The sequence below is a fragment of the Cephus cinctus genome, unplaced genomic scaffold (genome assembly GCF_000341935.2).
Source record: "Cephus cinctus unplaced genomic scaffold, Ccin1 Ccin1_scaffold1109, whole genome shotgun sequence".
NCBI classification, from domain to species: Eukaryota; Metazoa; Arthropoda; class Insecta; order Hymenoptera; family Cephidae; genus Cephus; species Cephus cinctus.
In genome coordinates this window covers 264,125-284,456 of record NW_014333618.1, presented here as the reverse complement: position 1 = coordinate 284,456, position 20,332 = coordinate 264,125, and the positions used below count along the sequence as shown (strand labels likewise).

The 20,332-nt window shown below is 38.8% G+C and overlaps 2 protein-coding genes and 1 long non-coding RNA gene across 6 annotated transcripts in view; 2 read left to right on the top strand and 1 right to left on the bottom strand.

Annotated features, from left to right (window-relative positions):
- The first annotated feature begins 7 nt into the window (after positions 1 to 7).
- LOC112495006 lies at positions 8 to 8,539 on the top strand. Its single transcript, XR_003061121.1, has 11 exons — positions 8 to 329; positions 1,884 to 1,995; positions 2,188 to 2,491; positions 2,572 to 2,620; positions 2,688 to 2,796; positions 2,960 to 3,280; positions 3,983 to 5,751; positions 5,824 to 5,891; positions 5,963 to 6,294; positions 6,735 to 7,860; positions 7,947 to 8,539. It is a non-coding gene; the product is annotated as an uncharacterized LOC112495006 (long non-coding RNA).
- Positions 6,119 to 18,016, bottom strand: LOC112495005. Of its 2 annotated transcripts, XM_025089427.1 has the most exons (3): positions 17,125 to 18,016; positions 6,598 to 6,752; positions 6,119 to 6,240 (listed from the first exon to the last, which is right to left on the bottom strand). In XM_025089427.1, exons 1-3 carry the CDS (start codon positions 17,249 to 17,251, stop codon positions 6,235 to 6,237), a joined length of 288 nt encoding a protein of 95 aa, XP_024945195.1. In that variant the 5' UTR covers positions 17,252 to 18,016; the 3' UTR covers positions 6,119 to 6,234. The 2 variants fall into 2 exon arrangements, with proteins under 2 accessions (XP_024945195.1, XP_024945194.1); XM_025089426.1 differs by lacking the exon at positions 6,119 to 6,240 and having other exon boundaries at positions 6,476 to 6,752.
- Positions 8,825 to 20,332, top strand: part of LOC107272125 (UNC93-like protein) — a 32,752-nt gene continuing 21,244 nt past the window's right edge. For 2 of the 3 annotated variants that reach the window (XM_015748950.1, XM_015748949.1), the window contains exons 1-2: positions 8,825 to 8,949; positions 9,581 to 10,872. The gene's annotated coding sequence lies outside the window, so the exon portion shown is untranslated. Of the gene's footprint in view, positions 8,950 to 9,580; positions 10,873 to 18,839; positions 18,968 to 20,332 lie in introns of those variants that run through there. The other variant, XM_015748951.2, reaches the window with a different exon arrangement.

The window sequence follows — 20,332 nt, the reverse complement described above, 5'->3', positions numbered from 1 at the left end:
GCAGTCAGATTCTACACTCTCAGGCGCATGTGCAAACGACCTGTCACATCCGTACGTGTCAAAAAGCATCGGCGCCTTTCTTCTCCATACTTATTCTCCTTTGAAAACGAATTAAACGACTGTCAGGTTGTATCGTGGGATTTGCGAAAGAGCAGTTTTTGTCGATGCTCAATGCGTTCTACTTGATTTCTGTCTGTAGCCGTCTCGCACGCATACAACGCAAGTGGAATTGTGCAAACTTTCAGTGTCCCTACTCATCGCCTTTCCATACTACCACTGTAGGTGTAACTCTTCTTCGAGTACCACGAACTCCTGCACTACTACTCCTGGTATGATTTCTATACATATATGCATGGTAATAACAAGGTGTTATAGGTTATGTCACACGTGTCCAGTGAGTGGACGCGCGTTATGTAGGAGTTATGTCTATTTCGTGAATGGTACTTTCGACTTTACCATTACCAAAGACACAAAGAACGTTATTGATACGTTAACCGTACACTAGAGAGAGAAAGAAAGACTCTTCGAAATCCTGTCATTGATCCTGTTTACAATCGCCTTTTGTATCTACGCAAAGTTTCCTTATGGCGCAATTAACTGTAATCACATATGTGCATATGTATCGCATACGTTGTACCGATCGCGACACGCTAGTCATTTGTAGTCTTGATATGCAGAGACACGCGTCCTCGTCTCTTCGGAGATTGGGTTACTGCATCCTTGATACGAATTCAAATCGACGAACGAAACGCAGCTCGTATGCATAATCGAAGGCACAAAGAGATACAAGGGTGTTAAAGATAGTCGTTAAGTGTAGAATTATCGATATTTACCGTGTGATATATAGGCTTTTTGGTAAACATGGATTCTAACCTCATTAACGTAGCATTTGTTTTAGATCTAACGATTTTCTACCGTAATTTTGTGGAATCGTTGAAAAATATTTAACTAATTGCTTTTTATCATGATTTAATCACGTTCTTTCTTGTGTAACAACAGCAATTTCTAAAGCAAACTTTTTATTACACCTTGATCTGCCTATCGTCTTTTATATCCACGTGTATGTGTATACTTTTATATTCTTCTATATACTCTTATGTACAGCAGGGAAATCATAACGTATGTTCAAGAATGTTTGCCCTTTCGTCGCTGCCTATTCTTTATTATTGTCTTTCTCGTATGGCAGCTTCTTCGCCAATATATCAATTCAATAAATCACAGGGCTAAACTAGTCTGCGCGGGAATTATTTATAGTCGTATCTGTCAGTTCATTACGTGTAAACTCGAGCGCCATTAAATTCCGTAAGAGTCTGTAAACTTTTGTATAACGACGTTAAGCCCCAGGTTGACGGCGCGAAGATCGACGCCGGGCGTACCTCGCCTATATTATATATCATTGGCAATGTGTGACGTCACCGTCATGCGATTACGAATTATCAACCTGTTCGATGTTCTTGAAAGCTTTTGTTTTTCTTCATTTTAAATTAACTTCGGTATGAATCTTACGTGAAGGTATTATCGGACAATATTTTCACTGCCCATAATTGTGTGCATTCTGCTATCGCGGAATTACGGTGACATAATTTCAAGATACATTCGATACACGACAGAACTACGATAGCATGGATGTCAAACTGTAAGAAAACAAAACAGGCTTAAATTTGCAGTAGAGCATTAAATTCAGCCTACGATAAGGCCTTGATTATATTGTACGTCTTTATTTATTTTTGAATTTCTCTTATGGCGATCATATCTCGAAGGAGGTCATTCGCCGCTAGAGGCGCTGCTTGACGTATTTAGAAAATTCTTTTTCCGACGGCAAACACGCCTTACCTCTCGACCGTTAGAATATGACTAATATGGAAACGCCTAAATGCTTTCAGGATCCAGATTAGCAACGGACGTCAAATCGTAAGTTTATCCATCACGAAGATTCGTTAGATGATTGCGAGTGACGTGAGTAAACTTCATGGACCTTGAACCTTCCGTGAGTAGGTAAGCCCTTAAAACTTTTTAATTTATACACAGTCCAAAGTAACAATAAGTAGATTAGTCGGTCAAGTGTACTTGACTGTACTATCCTCATTCGTTATTCATCCTTGAGTAGGAAGCTTTATCAAAAATAGATACCGAAGTGCGTCGACAGTGATGTGGGTATACAATGGGGGGGAAACAATGATGTTTCAGGTACAGCAACGTAAAATTGGATAATTCGCATAGAGAAGGTCAGCTGGATTGGTCTTCTGTGAAAAAAAGATAATAATAATAAATTATAGCGATGAAGATAGATCTATACCTGGTGGTCGTGTGAATAAAGTATCTACAGTGGAAGGACATCTTTTCGGCCAAGGTCGAGGTAAATTAATCACTACGCTTCGGGGTGAGGACGCGATATACATATATGTATGTATAGAACGTAGAGAGTCGAGAACTTTCCATGTCCTCGAAGACCCCAGGAGAGGATCGGCTTTTATCTTCTTCAGCTGACAAGGTATTGCGGTTGCTCGACACCTTCCATTCGCACCTTATGCCTTAACTGCCTATTCTACATTATGGTTCCGTTTTCATTAGCCTGACGACCTTGGCGACGCGATCGTGACCTAATCGTTATTGAATACAGGTTTGGACATAATAGCCCTGGTAATCGATATGTGCGCTTTTTAATTGGCCATTTGCTGTATCTACAGGGTTACACAGCTTGGATGGAACAAACATTGATGACAACTGTCATAAGTTCATTCTGGTTCATTATCAGATGGTCTCGTGTCTTCCAAGTGGATCAGTATTTATATCTATGTAAGTTTGGCTATTTTGGTATTCAATTGATTGGCAAGTTGGCTGGAGGCTGTTGGGAGACATTATGAATATTCGGATCAGCTGGTTTTAGAATTAAGAATGTCAGTACCAAGGTTTCGTTAAATGTCATTTAATTCAAAAATCTTTTTTATCTTTATTTCAGGTTTCTACAGACTCGCTTTTCTTCGGTTGAAGATCTTTTTATGGACTAACAATCTCCTCGTAGTCTTTGGCTGTAAGCGTGCGAGTTAATTGACATAAAATTAACTGCAAACACTGAGGTGGTATGCCACTGGAGTTCGTCGTACGTTCGTAGGTTGGCACTAACTTGACTGAACGTTAATTATTCTGCAAATGGTTCGAACGATGCGCACAGCATTGATAAACTGCAGAACGAAGATTTCCTGTTTGCGGAAAGGATTTCTTTCCCCGGAACAACTACGTGACTCAGTACGTTGGTTGTTACGCTAATTTGCAATCCTCGGTAATGTAAAATTATATTTGTCGTCTCTTGGATTATTTACTTTTTAACATCGTACGTAAACGAGTAGAGCAGTCATAGTTTAAATCTTTCATTGGGTAAACAGGACATTTGTATCTGAACTTTAGGGATTGCAATCTTTTCTGTAATTTTGTTTCCACGTTTCGCCACGTGCGGCGCCTCTGAGGGCAGATAAAATTAAAAAAACATGGCGCCTGCCAATGAGTTCTAGATTATCGCACGAGTCATAAATGTTTATGGTCTCTTCGTGGATTCGTCACGAGCCGGCCAATGGTTATCGGCAGACTTTGTTTACTGAAATTTCTCTTAAAGGTTCTTACGTTTTTATTGTACTTGTCATTTTCTTTTGCTCCGGCATTCTCGTCGTCTTCGATGGTTATTTTGTCACTGTGACCTTTTCTGTTAACGGTTCATGATCTACATCCATGTGATTTACGATCAGGACGTTCTAGTCTGGAATTATCATTGATTTCTCATGTATCCAAGTATTTCTATTTATTATCCTATCTGGTAACTTTTATGTTCTGTGCTTAATATCCTATTGGGATTTTGAGTGTCAGTTGTCAGCCCATATGGTTTACCGGAAAAACCCGTGAAAAATTGTCGCACAAAAATTAGAAACGTTTTACGGACCAATGACGTTGATTGACAATAGTCGGAAAGAATAATTCTTTTTTTTTTCAGTGAAATATTCGAGATTCTCCATTGTGCGCTGTGTACTCGTTTCGACGGAAATGAACGTATTGGCCGTGACGTAGCGGATCACTTCCGTTCATCCTATGGAAATATTCCGAAAAATTTTGCTAATGCCTATTTGTCATTTTGGCCATAAACTTTTTACACACAGAGCACCAAGTTGTTAAGCTTAAGTCTATTTACAAAATTGTATAAATGGCAGTAGATCTTAAGAGCAATTTTCGTATTAGGATAAAAACAAACAATTTTTAAATATCTCTCGTCAAACATAATTGTGTATTCCTGCGAACCTGATCGCTGTAGAGTATAAACAAAAATTTTCCACAACTTGAAAGAGATCTATGGATCCTAACGTTTTTCTAAGTACTTAGCGTCCACTCGATAATCATCCACGAATTAGTGAGAAACATTTCGATCAACACTGAGATAGCGCGAACAGAGATATATTTGTGTATTTACTATGAGATGATTAGGTGCTAATGAGATAATGTCACTTTATCAAATATGTACGAAATCGCGTTGACGATAGATTGTAAAAAGGAGGGAAAAAAAATGTTTTTTTCTTCTATACCTTCTAGCGATGATTTTGATCGTATGAGATGTCACGAGGGCAGAAATACGATCGAGCGAAAAGTCATTATTCTCGGGCTGGCATAGATAAGAGATTTACCGAAGGTACCAGGAATGTCAGCGAGCAGAGCAAATTTATGAAAAACATTGTTGACAGGCGTTTTTAAGAATTTCGTTGTTAATATCAGTGAATTATGATCAGAATATTAATTCAAACGATGAAATTCTCTTGCGCGTACACATTTCTTGTAGCTATTGGAATTTAATGGAAAATTTTGGAAAAAATAAGAAACATTGCAAATTACTACCATAAGTCATACGTTACTTAGGACTGGTGGATGGGGAAAAAAGTAGCTCATTAAAACACTTGCAAATAACGTTGAAACTGGTGGGAAAAAAAAAATTATGATCGTCGACATTGAACCAAATACTTATATGAATGCAATACGGCAAGGCGCCCTCGTTCCCTCGATTCCGTTTCTTGAAGAAATTACGTAATCAGTCAATTTACCACGGAGGCGTCAAAAACAAGTGATTATAAAAAAAAAAAGCGAAAAAAATATGTCTAACAACGAACTACTTAATAAATTGTAGTGATAACGATCGCGTTACTATTAGATGCGTCTGCATGTATTTAATTATATGAGTGTATGATACAAAATCAATTATTCCCGTAAAGCGATTGAGAAAAATATTCAGATTTCATGATATTTTTTAGGAAATTTTGAATACTACGCGGCGAACGTGTTTTTTGATTTATCGAAATTCTGATTTTCCAAGAGAGAAGTCGATAGCGGATAACCATAAAAAAAAAACATACACAAGCTGTAAACTGCCAGTCGTAAAGAACCATAGACCGTATAAGGATAAGGCCTGTTTGCATGAAAAGATCCATCGGCAAATATTCATCCCGGATTTAGTATAATTTTCTCATAAGCTTTGTTAATTCAATCTCGATGAGAATTCGATCATGTTAATAATTTTTTTATTCCCTCCAGCTTCCTCATAGAAACAATCAATTGGTTATGCACCTTCGACAGATTCATAATTTATCCAACTACCTGAAGAAGACATAATTATATTGCTGTCGTAATTTACATTTTAAGCTGATACCGAGCTCTGTCGCTCAACTCGTAAACTTTACTGTGAATCCTTCTTGATTCAGCAGTGATAATAGACTGAAAATCGTAATTTCACATCTTTATAAACATAATGGGATAATGTAATTAACCAGTGACACTCATACCTTTTGTTTGCAGAGACGGAATTATTCAGCATTAAAAAAATTCATAGAAACCTCAAGTATTGGCTGGATGCTCAATTACTGGTAAGTTTATTGAATTTTTTTTTTTTTTTTTTTTTGGAAAATCAATAATCAAATTTCACTCATTGTTTCAGGTGACGCCAGCGTGTCTCTTTTTCGATGAGTGAAATATCTGTTGTCGACAAAGACATGAAGAAGTGACGAGTACATCGTGCAAGATAATTAAGACGTAATTAATTCGTACGAGACATCAGACTTACATCATTCAATTGAAAAGATCACGTAGAGTACGGGGAATCCTTACTAGATCGTTCCAGTTTGATCTGGTTGATCCAATATATTTTCGTCGTGGTTTCACACCGTCACGAGTTATTAATCCAATCTTACCACTTTCGATCATTAAAAGTCAGAGCTAAAAAGTGGAAAAACAAATGGATAATATTCCATGAAACAAGAAAATCCGAAGGTACGTTCTTCCACCAATCCAGGCAATACCGATGGTATGTTTTTTTTTTCTTCCTAACGCATCCTTTATGACTGTCTGAGAGCGTTGTTGAGCATTCAAAAAAAAAAATTCCATTTTTCAATATATTTCTGTGCAAGACCTTCGCCGTCTCTGATACGTGTAATTAAAGCGTAGCGTTAAAAGTAAAGGCTCCATTCGTCGAGTCAATAAAATATTATTTGATAACGATAAGCATTTTGCAAACAGAAGCTTTGGTGGAATTAATTATTTCATTATGAATTTCTCAACGCGCTCAGGACTAACCGTGTTAACATCATCCCCGTAAACTACGTCATACGTCGACGTGGTCTTCGCGAATGAATGTTTGTCAGCTGTCAGCGATATCGGGGCACAAGATGGCTGCACTGTCACTCTCTGACAATATGATTTCTTCATTTCAGTTGAGTCCACAAGCATACCTGAAACATACGAGGCCTTGTGAACCTATTACGAGAATATACAAGAGTAATTACGTAATCTCGTGATTCTTCAGCGAAGCATCTAGAAACCGTATGTGTGACGTTTTACAATCGTAATGGGATACCGCTTCTTTGGGCCGCCATCCCGAAGAACTTCGAACAACTCACGTGGAAGATAGGGACGCCAATTGGTATTTCTTACTCGTTAAAATACTCAGAACGTTCTGGGTCTTCGAGTAGCATATCGGCTAAAAAGGCTTTTATCTAGTCACGAGCTCATTGTCTCACCGATTTCCTTTTCGTGTCGCCAAATGACAAGAACCTTCGAAACAATGGACTCGTGCTTGCTACCTGGAAGGAGAATAAAGGATAGGTGAAAAAAAAAAATCTTTCCAGAAAAGAGGGATAAATAAAGAGAAGAAAGAATACCGTAAGGAAAGGTACAGCAACAGTCATCGCCGGTGTGCTTTGAGAAACAATGGCGGCTGCCGGTCAATTATATTAATTAACATTGAAGGTTGTCACCTAATAAGTGCAACGATAGGCGGAATACACTTCTAAATATCCATTCAAATTATCTTCATTCGTATCCAATTGTGCGCCGCCATATTAATCACTTCCTGTACAGGACTATAGTGTATACAAATATAAAGGCTAAATATACATTTTCATGAAGCGTCGATAAATGGAGTTTCATATATGAAGATCAAGAGGATCATCAATAAATGAGTAACAAAGTCAAAAGAATATATTATACCAAAATACTTTATTGAATATTGCCCGATAGTCAAGGGTGTGTGTGTGTGTGTACAGAATGGAGACCTTTAAAGTGAGACCGGTTTCAAAATGGCCGCCGGCATTGATACTCTCCCGTACAGGAAATCTCCACGCGCGGCGTCGCCGATGCAAATACCAAGGGTACCTCTTGTGGATAAAACGGAAGGATCCGATCGGTATCTGTGGAACTTTCGCAGGAATTAGCAATTTCCGAGGTCCCCGTGAAGCAGCTGGAAGGTCTTGCGTTTGCCTTGCGATTGGCTAGACTCGTCGATTTTCCAGTAAACACAGCGTGAACTCGGAAAGTCTTGGCTTCCTTATCATTGATAAGGTATTGTAGACGTGGTACCGTTAGACTATTGCACTTGGGAGAGGTGTATGCTTACGTGTATGTAAATGTCGAATTTTTAATTTCAGGGCGAATATCCAGATAGGCCACGATTCTACGACTGGTTTGGCCGATGACTTTTGCTACGACCGCGAGATGGCGCGTGAAAACAACATGACATAATGGCATGTCATTCTGAAATTATGATGGTGACGACTGAGGAGAGGATACTCTGTACCAATCACGAGTATCAAGTCGTTTGAAAAGTATTAGCAACGTTTCCAAGAATGTGAAGGAGGAAAGAAAGAGGTTAGGACGATCATAAAGAAGAATAACAAGAAGAAATAAAACTGCTGGTCGATCAGTCGTTATGAAATTGAGATCATGTTATGGCGATACTTGCAAAAATTAATCAGTCACACCAGGTATCCATTCTCATGATAGTTCAAGAGTAACCCAATACTCTGTGGACAATGCACGCGAAAGACAAGCAGAAGATTGTAACGTAAAAGTCAGCCCTGAGGAAAACCCTCTGTAGTAGCTACCTGTCGTCGTAGTTCGTTGAAAATCGACGTCACTCGTAACCTTATGTTAAAATAATTATAGAAAATTGAAAGATCAAGCTCTTCGACTGCATCAAAAGTGCAACGTGCATTTACATATAGATTCTGGAAGATCTTCCCTGCACTACTCTTCAGTCGTCGTGCAACTTTTGCTCGACTAATGGCGTATAGGTTAAGAACATATGTATAAGTTACTTAAGTACCGTGCCACTCGCTGAATGTGTAAATTCTGTTTTACTATATCGTGCATCGTTTAAATACGAGAACGAGCAGCTTGACCGGCAAGAAGGCGAGCACGCATGTTCACGATTCTTTGACTGAAAGTGGGGGACGCTATCAGTGAGAACGATGTCTTCGGCGCGTGTGACGTCACCGGGACGATTCTTCAAGTATAGTTGTAGCAGCAGGACGCGACGAGTCTTCCGTCAACCGCGAACCGGTACGACCGAGGGAATAATCGAGAAGTTCTTTCACTTCTAGAATATAATTTACTATTTTCCTCATTACTGATTTCAACGCTGCGCTTCGAGTACGTAGAATCGTATTTTGTTATTTTGGGAATTTGACGATTTTTTAATTTTTTTTTTTTCCCTGACTTTTACGGAATCTGACCGACGTGCCATCGGAGTGCTAGGTCTTTTTTTTTTAATTGAGGTTACTGCTTAGTTTTTTTTATTTTTTTTTTTATATTCGCTGTCACAATCTACAAACTATGTGCTGTGAGTCCGGGATTGCGATATAGTTGATTCTTTTTTTTTTTTAATTTTGTACGGTCGAAGGATGAGGGCGCTGTTTTTTTTTTGTAAATTCCTTGTAATTCATATATAATAATAGTTGAATTTTTAATAGAATTATTATTTGATTACGATATCATTGTTTGCACATTTCTTATCGATTGTTCAGGCCCTTGCAATCGTTAAATAACGTTACCTATTATCGATCAGTGTGTTTTTCGGTTTTTGCATGACTCGTAATCTTGAGACAAAAACAAAGAAAGCATTGTCATCCGTAATAACCGTATGCAAACAAAAATCTCAGGGACATCTAACACGCGTACTACTATCATAAATAACGTGCATCTTGGATTCCGTAAAACTGTCAAAATAAATATCATGTAAGCCAAGTGCGCAAGTTATAAAATTGTGAAAAATCTCGTGCAGGCAGGCCAGTACCAAATCGGCCTAACGAGAAGTCAATCATCGCAGCCGAAGGACGTGGACCTATCAACTATAGTCAAAGAAGAGTCGACTGGCAGAAACGCTGAGAGGAAGTAAAACGAGAAGTATATAAAAGTAATAGGAGTAAAACTAAGGTAAAACAAGGACAGAAGCACAGAGTGACCTCCGTGTTTCAAGATACCGAGTTAACCGAAGGAAGGAAGGAGCGTACACGAAGGGAGATCTAGAGAGAGAGAGAGAGGCAAATCAAGAGCAAGAGAGAAAGAGCTAGTCGGGAAAAGCAAAAGCGACCGGTGGAGCAAGAGTTACTCTCAGTAGTCGAGTGGCCAGCACAGAGTCTCATCGTGAGACAAGAGAGCGGCTAGAGATATTTAAAGAGATAGTAAGAAAATAAATAAATAAATACACCGCAGAACTCTTGGTCCTGCGATCAACTGGAATCGAGAGGCTGCTCAATCGGATATCGTAGAATCGCCAAGGAGAGGATCGTCGCTTTGAAAGGAATAATAAAAGAACACATAGAGGAAGGATCACGAAGTGTCTCGTTGTAGTACTGGATAAACAGGAGGCGACCAATCACGATTACAATAACTCGTGATAAACGTAAATAACCTGCAAAACTACCACGGCGAACAGTCTTTTGAATTCTTCTACTTCCACTTCTTCTTGTCCTCAAAGAAGACGTCGACGACGTTCGGTTGGCGCTTCGTGTGTGCGCGGTTAGTGCGGCTGTGCTCATATTCTGTATACCAGTACGTAAAACCGTAGAGACGTACAGAAGGCTGTACACGGTTACGGTGTAGAGTACGATTCGTACGGTTCACCAGCAGGCAAACACAACCACTCCAAAGTCCGTTGGCAGTTCAGTTGTCTCCGAACCCCCGAACCGTTCGGACGTGGCTTTGGACCTCCGTTATTACGGACTTTGTTATACGTATTTTGTTTTTTGCACGTCCATTAACGCGGAGTGCTACTAGTTTCGTTTTGTCCCAGGTTTTTGGTTGAGATATTTTAAGAGAATTTTTTTGTCATTTTGAAAATTTCGATACTTGCACGCCCACTGGAACACTCATTCTGTACTATTGTATTCGATCGCGAAAACGACGACTTTCGCGGTTACTGATCTCTGTGAGAGAACGGCTATTGGTACATATACTATTTGGGGTAACTTCGGCATCGGGTGAACTGGCGGATTTTCTACTTCCGGCAAGAAAATCGTCATTCGAAGACACGATTTACTCGTTGGATCCTTTGATCGATCATCTCGCTAAGACGTGAGTATTGGGAATAATTTTTTTTTATAATTTTATATTTCTTCAACATTTTTCTTAGAGGTGTAACATAACGCTGTGTTATATGTTGATGTATCTATGTACTTAGCTTTGTGTAACTGCGATACCATTTATGATGAGCTTTAGTAATTTTGTCAATGACTGTTATCGATTTTCCAAATTATTTATACAAGGGACTGTCATATTGTACAGTTATGAGTAACGGTGAAGTATATATATTTTTCTCGTTGCAATGATAATATTCAATTAAAGGGGAGTACGACTAGTCTAGGGGTGGATTTAAAAGGAAATTTTTGGGATTGAAAAAAATCATTGGATAATTTATTCTAAAAATTTTTACATTCATTTATTGATACTTAATCATAATCCCGGCGAAATATCTCTCTACAAGTGTGTCACCACGATCACAGTCCATAATTTGTTTAAAAATATGAACAATTTCAACCTAATGCTGATACGTACGACAGGCAGACATCTATTGAAGGTGCATGGAAAATTTCAAATTGATCGAACGATTGCTTCCTCTCTTTGTCTTCTTCATTATTATGGTAACTAATTTGAAAACACACAGTTTTGATAAAAACAAATGTTAAGTTACTGATAAATTTCCATACAATTACTATAAAACTTGTGATACCGTTAATCAGCTAATCCTAAAACCACAAGTCCACTTCGTTTTCAAAGAAATTTTATAGTTCAATATTTGGACCGTCCCAATGTTAAGCCAATTTTTTTAGGTATTTTACTGTAATATTTAAAAAAAAAATTCAAGGTATAGAAGAATATGCAAATTTTTTTTTTCAAACTGCCATACCATGATACGTGCCCCATAACCGGCAACTGCCTGTTATCTTAATCTAGAGTTTATCAGGATTCGAGCCGGTAGCCTTATCCTACTAGCCAATGCTATTCGGTACTTTGTATAAGACAAGCAGATAAGTTTCATCAATGTTAATTCGATCCCTATACATGTAATCTGATCGATATATCAAATTGATTCAAGAGTCAACTGTGTATTCCAGAGTAGGCCTTTCGATTACTTGCAGGTAGGTCACTGCAAAATTGTAATACGGAATTGTGCAAAGTGCCTCGCGCCATTCTCGACAGATAGCCACTGAATGACCGGCTTGTTTATAAAAATCTCAAAGTTCATCCTTAATTAATCCACCAGAATCCTCCATATCTATTAGCTTTTCATAATACACGTTAATCATCCTTGTACATATTTGTTCTTTACGCAACAAATAAAACTTGCAAAGCTACTCTTTACTGTTCGAAAATTCCTTTCAAGTCTGAACTAATGTTTCCGCCGACCACTTCCGGCTACTTTCAATAATTGAATGGACTGTACGGATCCTCCTTGATTTACATTTATAACAATAAGACGATTGCCAATGGTAACTATTAGATAGGAAAGTTAAAACAAGTTCAAGTGCAAGTAGTTCAGCGGCAGAGAAAGAACCGTCTGTGTTTAATTTAAGTGAATATATATATATATATACTCTCTTGATCTTGATTAAAATACGTGCATCACCTATAACTAGTTATATACAGTCATTCGAAGGTGTTCCTCGCTCTGTGAAACGTGTAAACAGACTTTGACACACTTTACGTACTTTCAATGGACGCGTGTCCCCGACGCTCTTGGTACGATAAACTTTTAGCCGAGTAGCCGTGCACGGTGTTGCGAATGTTATATACCCATATACAGTATACCTATATATGCAGATACAGTGCAAAACAGTTATACGGCCATTTTGAAAGGCTCTCGTGACGACGAAGTTTGGCGTTAATAGGAAAAAAAAAATTAATTCTAAAAAGTTATTCTCCATCTACTCCAAGGCACTTTTACGGATATTCAACCACATTTCCGGTGCACATGACTACGTATGTGTCCACTTTGAGTAGATCCATAACGAAGGAACTTGTCGCTCGTTGGATTTACTACGCGTTTATATTCTATGTATTCATATAACAGAAGCTGGAACTGGCGAATAAAATTGCTAATCCAATAGCGTGAATGGCTCCTGTCATGTTATTCACTTCTCAGTCGCTCCGACTATCCTCCGGGCTGTTTCGCGTTGTGAAACGGCAAACGACTGAAACTGCCGCGTCGATCGTTTCCAAGTGACTTTCTAAACTAGAAGCAATATACACTTTGTATCCTACTTGGTATACTTGTACGCACCTACCTGCCTACCCCAGCTTCGGGTACTCGTGAACAGATGCTCACGTGTGGTATCAACATTGTGTAGTACACGCGGCCTGATACGTGATCCATGTTATTTATTAACGAAGGATTCTTGCTTTGTTGAAACTGACTGACCGTAATGTCGCATTCTCTCTGGTAATTGCATAGAAAACAGCAACGATATCTTCTGTATCGTACATACCGTCAAGTGGTGCGCTTCTCCGTACAGAAGTAATAACGTTGTGGTGTATCCACGGGAACGTCATCCTGGCGGAAATAATTGACGATATTATGAAAACGCGACTTTGCGTACTCTTGAAAAAATGTTTAGGTTTAACATCGCCGCCATCTTGCGGTACGATTTTGATTCGATTATATCGCAAATCACCTCGTCGAACTTACTAATTTTTGGTCACGACTGTCACGGTTGAGGACGGGCCGTGTCTGCTGCTGCGCATGCGCGACGCTCAGTTTACTTGTATTCTTCATGGCGCTTACTTCGCAGACGGTAATCGGCATTAGCCTAATTTAAAAGGCAACAGCAATGCGCTGACACGGCAGGTAAATTACGTGCGTGAGTGCGTGGCGCATGAGTGTCACTGTTATGTCTCACGAAATCACGCAAGAGACATTTTTGAAGTTGCTGCTGCTGTTTTTTGTTGGCTTATTTATGTCCGACGTAGCCATACGAGTTAAATGTTTCGTTAGTGGCTGTCAATTTCGTACGGTTTTTACATTGCAAGTTATGATTTCTCGTGGAAGGAGGTCGCTGATCTTACGAATACGCATTTAGACTTGGAGAATGGTTCATTTCACAGGTACTGTGTCTTTTTGTAGAAAGTTTTTTTACCTCTCTCTCTTGGTTGTTCTGGGTATACAAATGCAAAAAAAAGTGCGAAGGAACGTTAAATGAATAATATGCTATGTCAAGTCGGATCGAAAACTTATCGAACTTCGTATGCTGGTACTCGGTAATAATTATTCTTGTTAATTGTCTTCTCGCTAATATTTCTTTTAAGCATATTTACTCCGGTCTCGGTACACGTGTTTACGTAACTGCGACAAATTTTCAGGTGCTATCGATCTATTTCACTGAACTCCCTATGACGATACTCCTTTATGTATTAAAATATATTACATCAGCAGCTCATTGTTGTGCCGTGCTAACGCGCGAAAAACAACGTCACGGGTTGACGACACGTTATCTTAATTAATCATGGTAATCCTCGACGTCAATCAACCTATTGCCGTGCATTTCAATATCGTATATATTCAGCCAAATACTATGAATAGAAATGATTCCAGTGCTTCGGAAGTCCATGGCTACGTAAACTAAAATCTGTTTACACGCAGGTTCTGGACTTTCAAGGATAACCAGGAGTACGAAGGATCGTACATCTTGTATTTGTATTCACTGTACCGGAAGTCATATTCACATTGGAGTCCATTCAGCTCGAAATTCAGGGAGAAATAATATAACGGATATTGATTGGCGAATTGAGCCTCAGGATATATATATCTTTTTTTTCCCATAATCAACTCTCCTATGTAGCTTTACGTTTAATTCGTCAGGATGACGTCATTCGGAAAATCCTCTTTGACTGTGGGTAAGACTTTAAAATCTTGTAACGATACAACTGATATTACTATATCGTCTTTCTATCTGTACATGAGTCCCAGGTGACTTTGCTGTACAAACGATGAATTTTGGCCAATTAGTAAGATGAACCTTGACCTCTGGAACTGTCTTGTCTAGAAAAAAGACGCTTGGAACGCTTTTAATGCTCAATGCTGATTTTGTCGTTATTGCGAACAGTTGAATCAGCCTGTATGTTTGGTTGGATCCAAATCACCTGGTTGTGCTATAAACAGAATTACGTATGGTCTGACGGTAGCTATCGGAGTTAGCTCATGAAAAAAGCTTTGCTGTGTATGGTATGTATGAACAGTGAGAATATTAAGGAGAAAATTGTTCTTTAGATCCATTCAGATGATAATTAAGGAGGATTCTCAATTAACCAATTGGTTGGAACTTTCTCCTCCGTTCGTCACTGTCTCTTGCACGTATGTATTGGCTGCTACGCAATTCTTGGTATTGATTTGGCAAAGGAAAAAAAAATGAAAGGAAAATCAGGCAGTATACTAGGCATTCGCACGAATGTGTTCCTCTTGTAGCCATATACCAATGGCGTACCAGACTGCAAGAAGGCCGTCGTTAAAGACTGCTCAGGGTGTTGCGGATCAGGATTCTACATACACGTCAGGTTACCAAATGAAATGTTCAAGTGAGCCAAGGTCGGTGTCCTACCTCTTTCGTGCTTTCACTGTAAAAAGTTATTCGACAAAGAGACTCGGATTTATTTGCAAACGGGAGCGAGAGCGACGGACGAAGGAAAAAAAAATAATAAATTCATATGACCAGCACAATTGTACGGTCTGATTAACAGAGATGGTTGAGCATTTTTTTAAATTTATTTATTATTGAAGTCGAAATGTCTATTTGGCACGAAGCTGTAAAATGGGACACGATTTTTTTAAATGTACAGTCATTGCTATGTTTTTTTGTTTTATATTCTCTACGTTAACGCGTTCCTTTGTTGTAATCTGAGGCGCCGCGACGTCCAGCGTCATTGTTGTGTTTTATACGATTTTTTTTTACTTTCTTGTCGCTTTTTTTTCGTTATGCCGATATCCATAGTTTTTAACTTGTAAGATGGCTATCGATGCCGGTGGTCGACTATCGTAACAGGTGCGTCTGTTTTCGAAAGATCGATGACGTAGAGCCTTGTTTTTTCAATCGACCGCGTTTCACTTAATGACCTTCTTTCTTGGTAACGAATATATTGTAGAGTCGCGTAATTGACGGGATGACATCGGGGGCTTAGGCCAATTCCATAGTCTTGGAATTGATCGGTATACAAAGAACATATTATAGTGATTACAAAGGTCATCCTAGTCGGCAAAACTGCCTTTGGTAATTATTTCGAGACGGTAATTGAGTTTTTAATTTTTAATAAATGGAACCCGTAATTGGTAATAGTTTGAAACGCGGGAGAGTTAATGTCGTTGATTGTTAAATTTACGAAAAATTGTGCTTGCTCGTGAACATGAGATTGTTCTTGAAATTCGCTTTTCTTCTCGAGAACAATTTTTTGCCTAGAGTCATTTATATTCAGCGTTAAAAAATTTAAATGACTCGAACTTTTTTTCAAGGGGATTTCATGCTTTTAATTATATACAGTCATTTTGTAAATGGGAATTAGGTCGACCTGCATATCACGAATTTTTAATTTGACACGTAACTGAATGTATGGAAAATTTTTTTTTTTTTCAAAATTGAAATATCCGTGTAAAATCAGTTGATTACGAAGTCCTTGGACGATAATGATAAACGATTTTTACGTAATTAAATTTTACGGTCTTTCCTTACCAGAAATCGTATCTTGATTCTTCGATGCTGATAAGAAGTTTATACGCATAATAAAACATTTAATTTATAAAACATTTCACGTGGTACCGCGTGCGATACTAATTTTACAAAAATGTACCATGGTCTATATTTATCCGCGAATCGACCACCGTGATATCACCCGATCGAATATCGATAATCGAGCAATAAGTACGCAGGGAATTGACGGCGTGCACGTAGCCATAAGTAAAGAAGTTTCGAGCACAGAATACAAAGAATCATAAATAACCCAGGAGCAATGAGTCGAAAAATAAAATTTTTAAATTACAATCCTTCCATACGAAGACGCGTTGAACAATTTTTATTACATATGCCGAGTCTGAAGAGAAGTACATATAGAGACAAGTGCGAGAAAGCAATGAAAAATTTGTATTTAATTAAAAAGAAAAAGTATTCCTTCACAAATCACATGTTATTTTACCCCACGGCACGTGCAGCCCATCTATACCTGCATAAACACACGTCAATACAGGGTATGTAATAACAATAATGTTTTTCCAAGAGTCGACCGTAACAAGACGTAACCTCAAACTTGTCCCGATTCGTAAAGAAAAGAAGCAGTATCTTTATTTACCCATAAAATTTGATGTCCACTTTACGTCCTCGGATGGTAAGAAAGTATTCTGTTTCACTTGGTACCAATCATTTTTTCTATCTAATAATATATTGAACGCAGCACGCAACGCCGGTATTGTTTCCATTTGAATCGACACGATACAAAGCTTCTCGTTAATAGTGACTTGATACAATACAGTGTGAGCGTCCCTTAATTACGATGCGCGTCGCGACGCGTGTCACGACATGGCACGACCGTACAGCGTACACGTACGATTGCGCATTCACATCGATTATATCGTTCGGGAACGAATCGACTCCTTTTTATGTTTGATTTGCGCGAGTAATTAAAGTCCGCGGTAATAACGAGTGAACACTTATTTTCGTGACACCCAGTAGCTGAGTAGCAGCAGCCCTTGATTCGCGTCACATAATTGTTACGTAACTCCTGGTAGACGTAGGTAGATCGAGGTAGACGAAAAGTTCGGGAAATTCGAAAATAATGACTTCTACAGTATACGGTGTTATGGGTTTAGTTAGTGCGCGGTAGAATATTCCATTTTGCAAATGTCAGACAGTAATTGTCTGTCGTCATTACAGATGTGATTGCATCTTTGATATTTTTCTTTTTTTCTTCTTCTTAGTCTCTCGTTTCTATCGGTCGTTCTGATGGAAAAGTACCATGTAGAATTTTACATGCCGAGACGCCTTGGTGATTTCCTCGTCTATCTAGGGAATTTCGTATGGCTTCATTTTCGGTGCTTGAAAAGTCTTATTTACGTAGTCGTATGTCGCTCGAGACACGGACGATTCTTATTAGTGCTGTTGTGTCGAACGATTAAAAGTTTGAGGTTATGCACAAGGAGGACTGGGTGTCCCGTTTTTAGTTTCGAGAAAAAAAAGGAAAAGTCCGTCCGTCACTTTTAACCGTGCGCGGGAGTCGATGCAGACGAAACCAGAATGCATTGCGAGATACTGTTTGGCAATATGGCCGCCGTTTACATCGACCGTGTCCCGGGATCACTCGTGCTGGAAATAATTTATGTTATACGAATTTTGTGACAATTACAATAATATATATAGCACGTTCTCGGTTGTGTCGGCGGTGACAGTGTGTACAGTGATATGTGAAATGATGTCGCTCCGTGTGCAGAAGGCTTTTTTTTCGAGCGATAGAAACATTGTTCGCGCACCATTAAACCAATTGGATTTCAATGAGAATAATGGCCGTCCGTATGCGACTGCGACGAGGCGCAAATGTGTTTAGGCCTTACTCACGTAAACTTGACGATTGTTTTCATTTCGCGGGTTCACTCGTTACGCCGCCTCTGGCGATTACTCGACTTTGTGCACGCTCCATAACTCTTTTGACGAGATACACTGAAAGTACCTTGACAGTGAAGAATTTTTTTTCCCCGATTGCCGTTAATGCTTGTTTACGTATAAAGCACAGCAATGCATTCTGGGTAGTGGATGACATTTTTTTTTATGTTAAATTGTCATTTTTTTCACTTTAAATATATTTTTAATTACGACGTAATCCTGCATGATTCCCACATGGGATGGCATTGCGTGACGTTCGCGGAAACGATGGAATTCGCGCGATCCGCGAGAATCAAACAAAAGCCGACCTTGGCCAAGATCAAGATCTGATTCGTTCGACAAAAAGTGGCTAACGATCGCATGTTACCGAACCGTGGGAATTGCCGCTCCGTTTCTTGCAATTTTAACAAAGGTCGAACGATTCGTCTAACAAGAAGACACATGAGGCCCGGAGATCTACTTATATGAATTGACTTCAACTCGATGGGAAGCGGTCAATGAATTTTCTTGGTTTGCGTTTTGCACGCGTTTCAATAGAGGTATTCTGTTAATTTTCAATTACTCCTTTTTTTTATCTTTCTTTTCATTCGACACGTACCCGGACCGCTTTACAGCGACTATATACCGGTTTCGTTTGGTTTGAATTACCACGTTATTTTCAACGAAGTTCATACGATTCTCGCCAGATGGCTAATTTCAATTCTCTATTGTTTTGTTCTCGTTTATTCGCGCATCTACAAGTTTTCCCTTACTCATATCTCTCCCTCTCTCTCTTTCACACTGTTGGAAGTCAATCCAGATAAATTCGGACTCAACCAATTCGAACCGGCTTTCACTGGAAGTAAACGCAAACGGCACGTATAATTTCACAGACGATATCGCCCGTGAAAATTGACAACGGCCATATTGAATCCCTTGTTTATCTGTTTGTTTATATCTTCCCTGCTTACCTTTCATTGACAGAGGAAACAAATTTATTAGTTATATATTGTCTTTGAAAGTCCAATCTCGCTTTGATAACTCGTTTAATCATAATTTCAAGTTATTTTTTTCTTAATTGCACATAACACGTGTACATTATTGAATCGCGACCGTCGCAGCTGCACGAAAACAATTTTCAACTCGACTGATTCGAATTTGAGCATTAGTTACGCTATATGCTTCTGCGACTTGGCGCTCTTCGTAAAAATGCGTCCTTTGACTCGAGTCGTATTTTCAACTGATTATCATAATGTGCCAGACAAGCTTCACGATAGGCTCATTGTTACAATACGCTCGATAACATTCTTGCGACTAGCAGCAACAGTAACAGGGACACCTTCATTCTCGTCTTCGTTTCTCAGATGACTACTCGACCAATTAACTCGCCAATTAATTACGCTATCCTACATCAGCGTTGGAATCAATTACAAACTTGTATGATTGTATTGAAATGTTAAAGATATCCCACTGTCTCATTTGAATTTTGCCGCCTTCCCCCCCGTCCATCATCATTATATTTGTCGAATCGCACGAAAATTCTCAAAATAATATATAAATTGTCATACCGCCGTGTGGGCTGGTTTTATCCATAAATTCTAGAAAATTCATTTAAAAATGGCTGTCGTGACGTATCAGCTTCCTGATAAAAATGTTGAACGACTTTCGAACACACGTTTGCCTATGTATAACGTAAGTCCACAAGGTCGTTATTTGCCAACAACGAAATATTCTCCAAAAAAATTGACGTTCCAAGAAGACCAGTATAATTCGCGTAAAATTTGTTTCCCCCTAAATTAGCATATACGCCTTACTGGATAAATCAATTTACGCATGTCGCTTACGGCTAATTAATATTTTTCTCATAATTCTCACTTATGCCGTAGATTAAGGATCTTTGAAGTTTTTATTTTTTTTCGATCAGC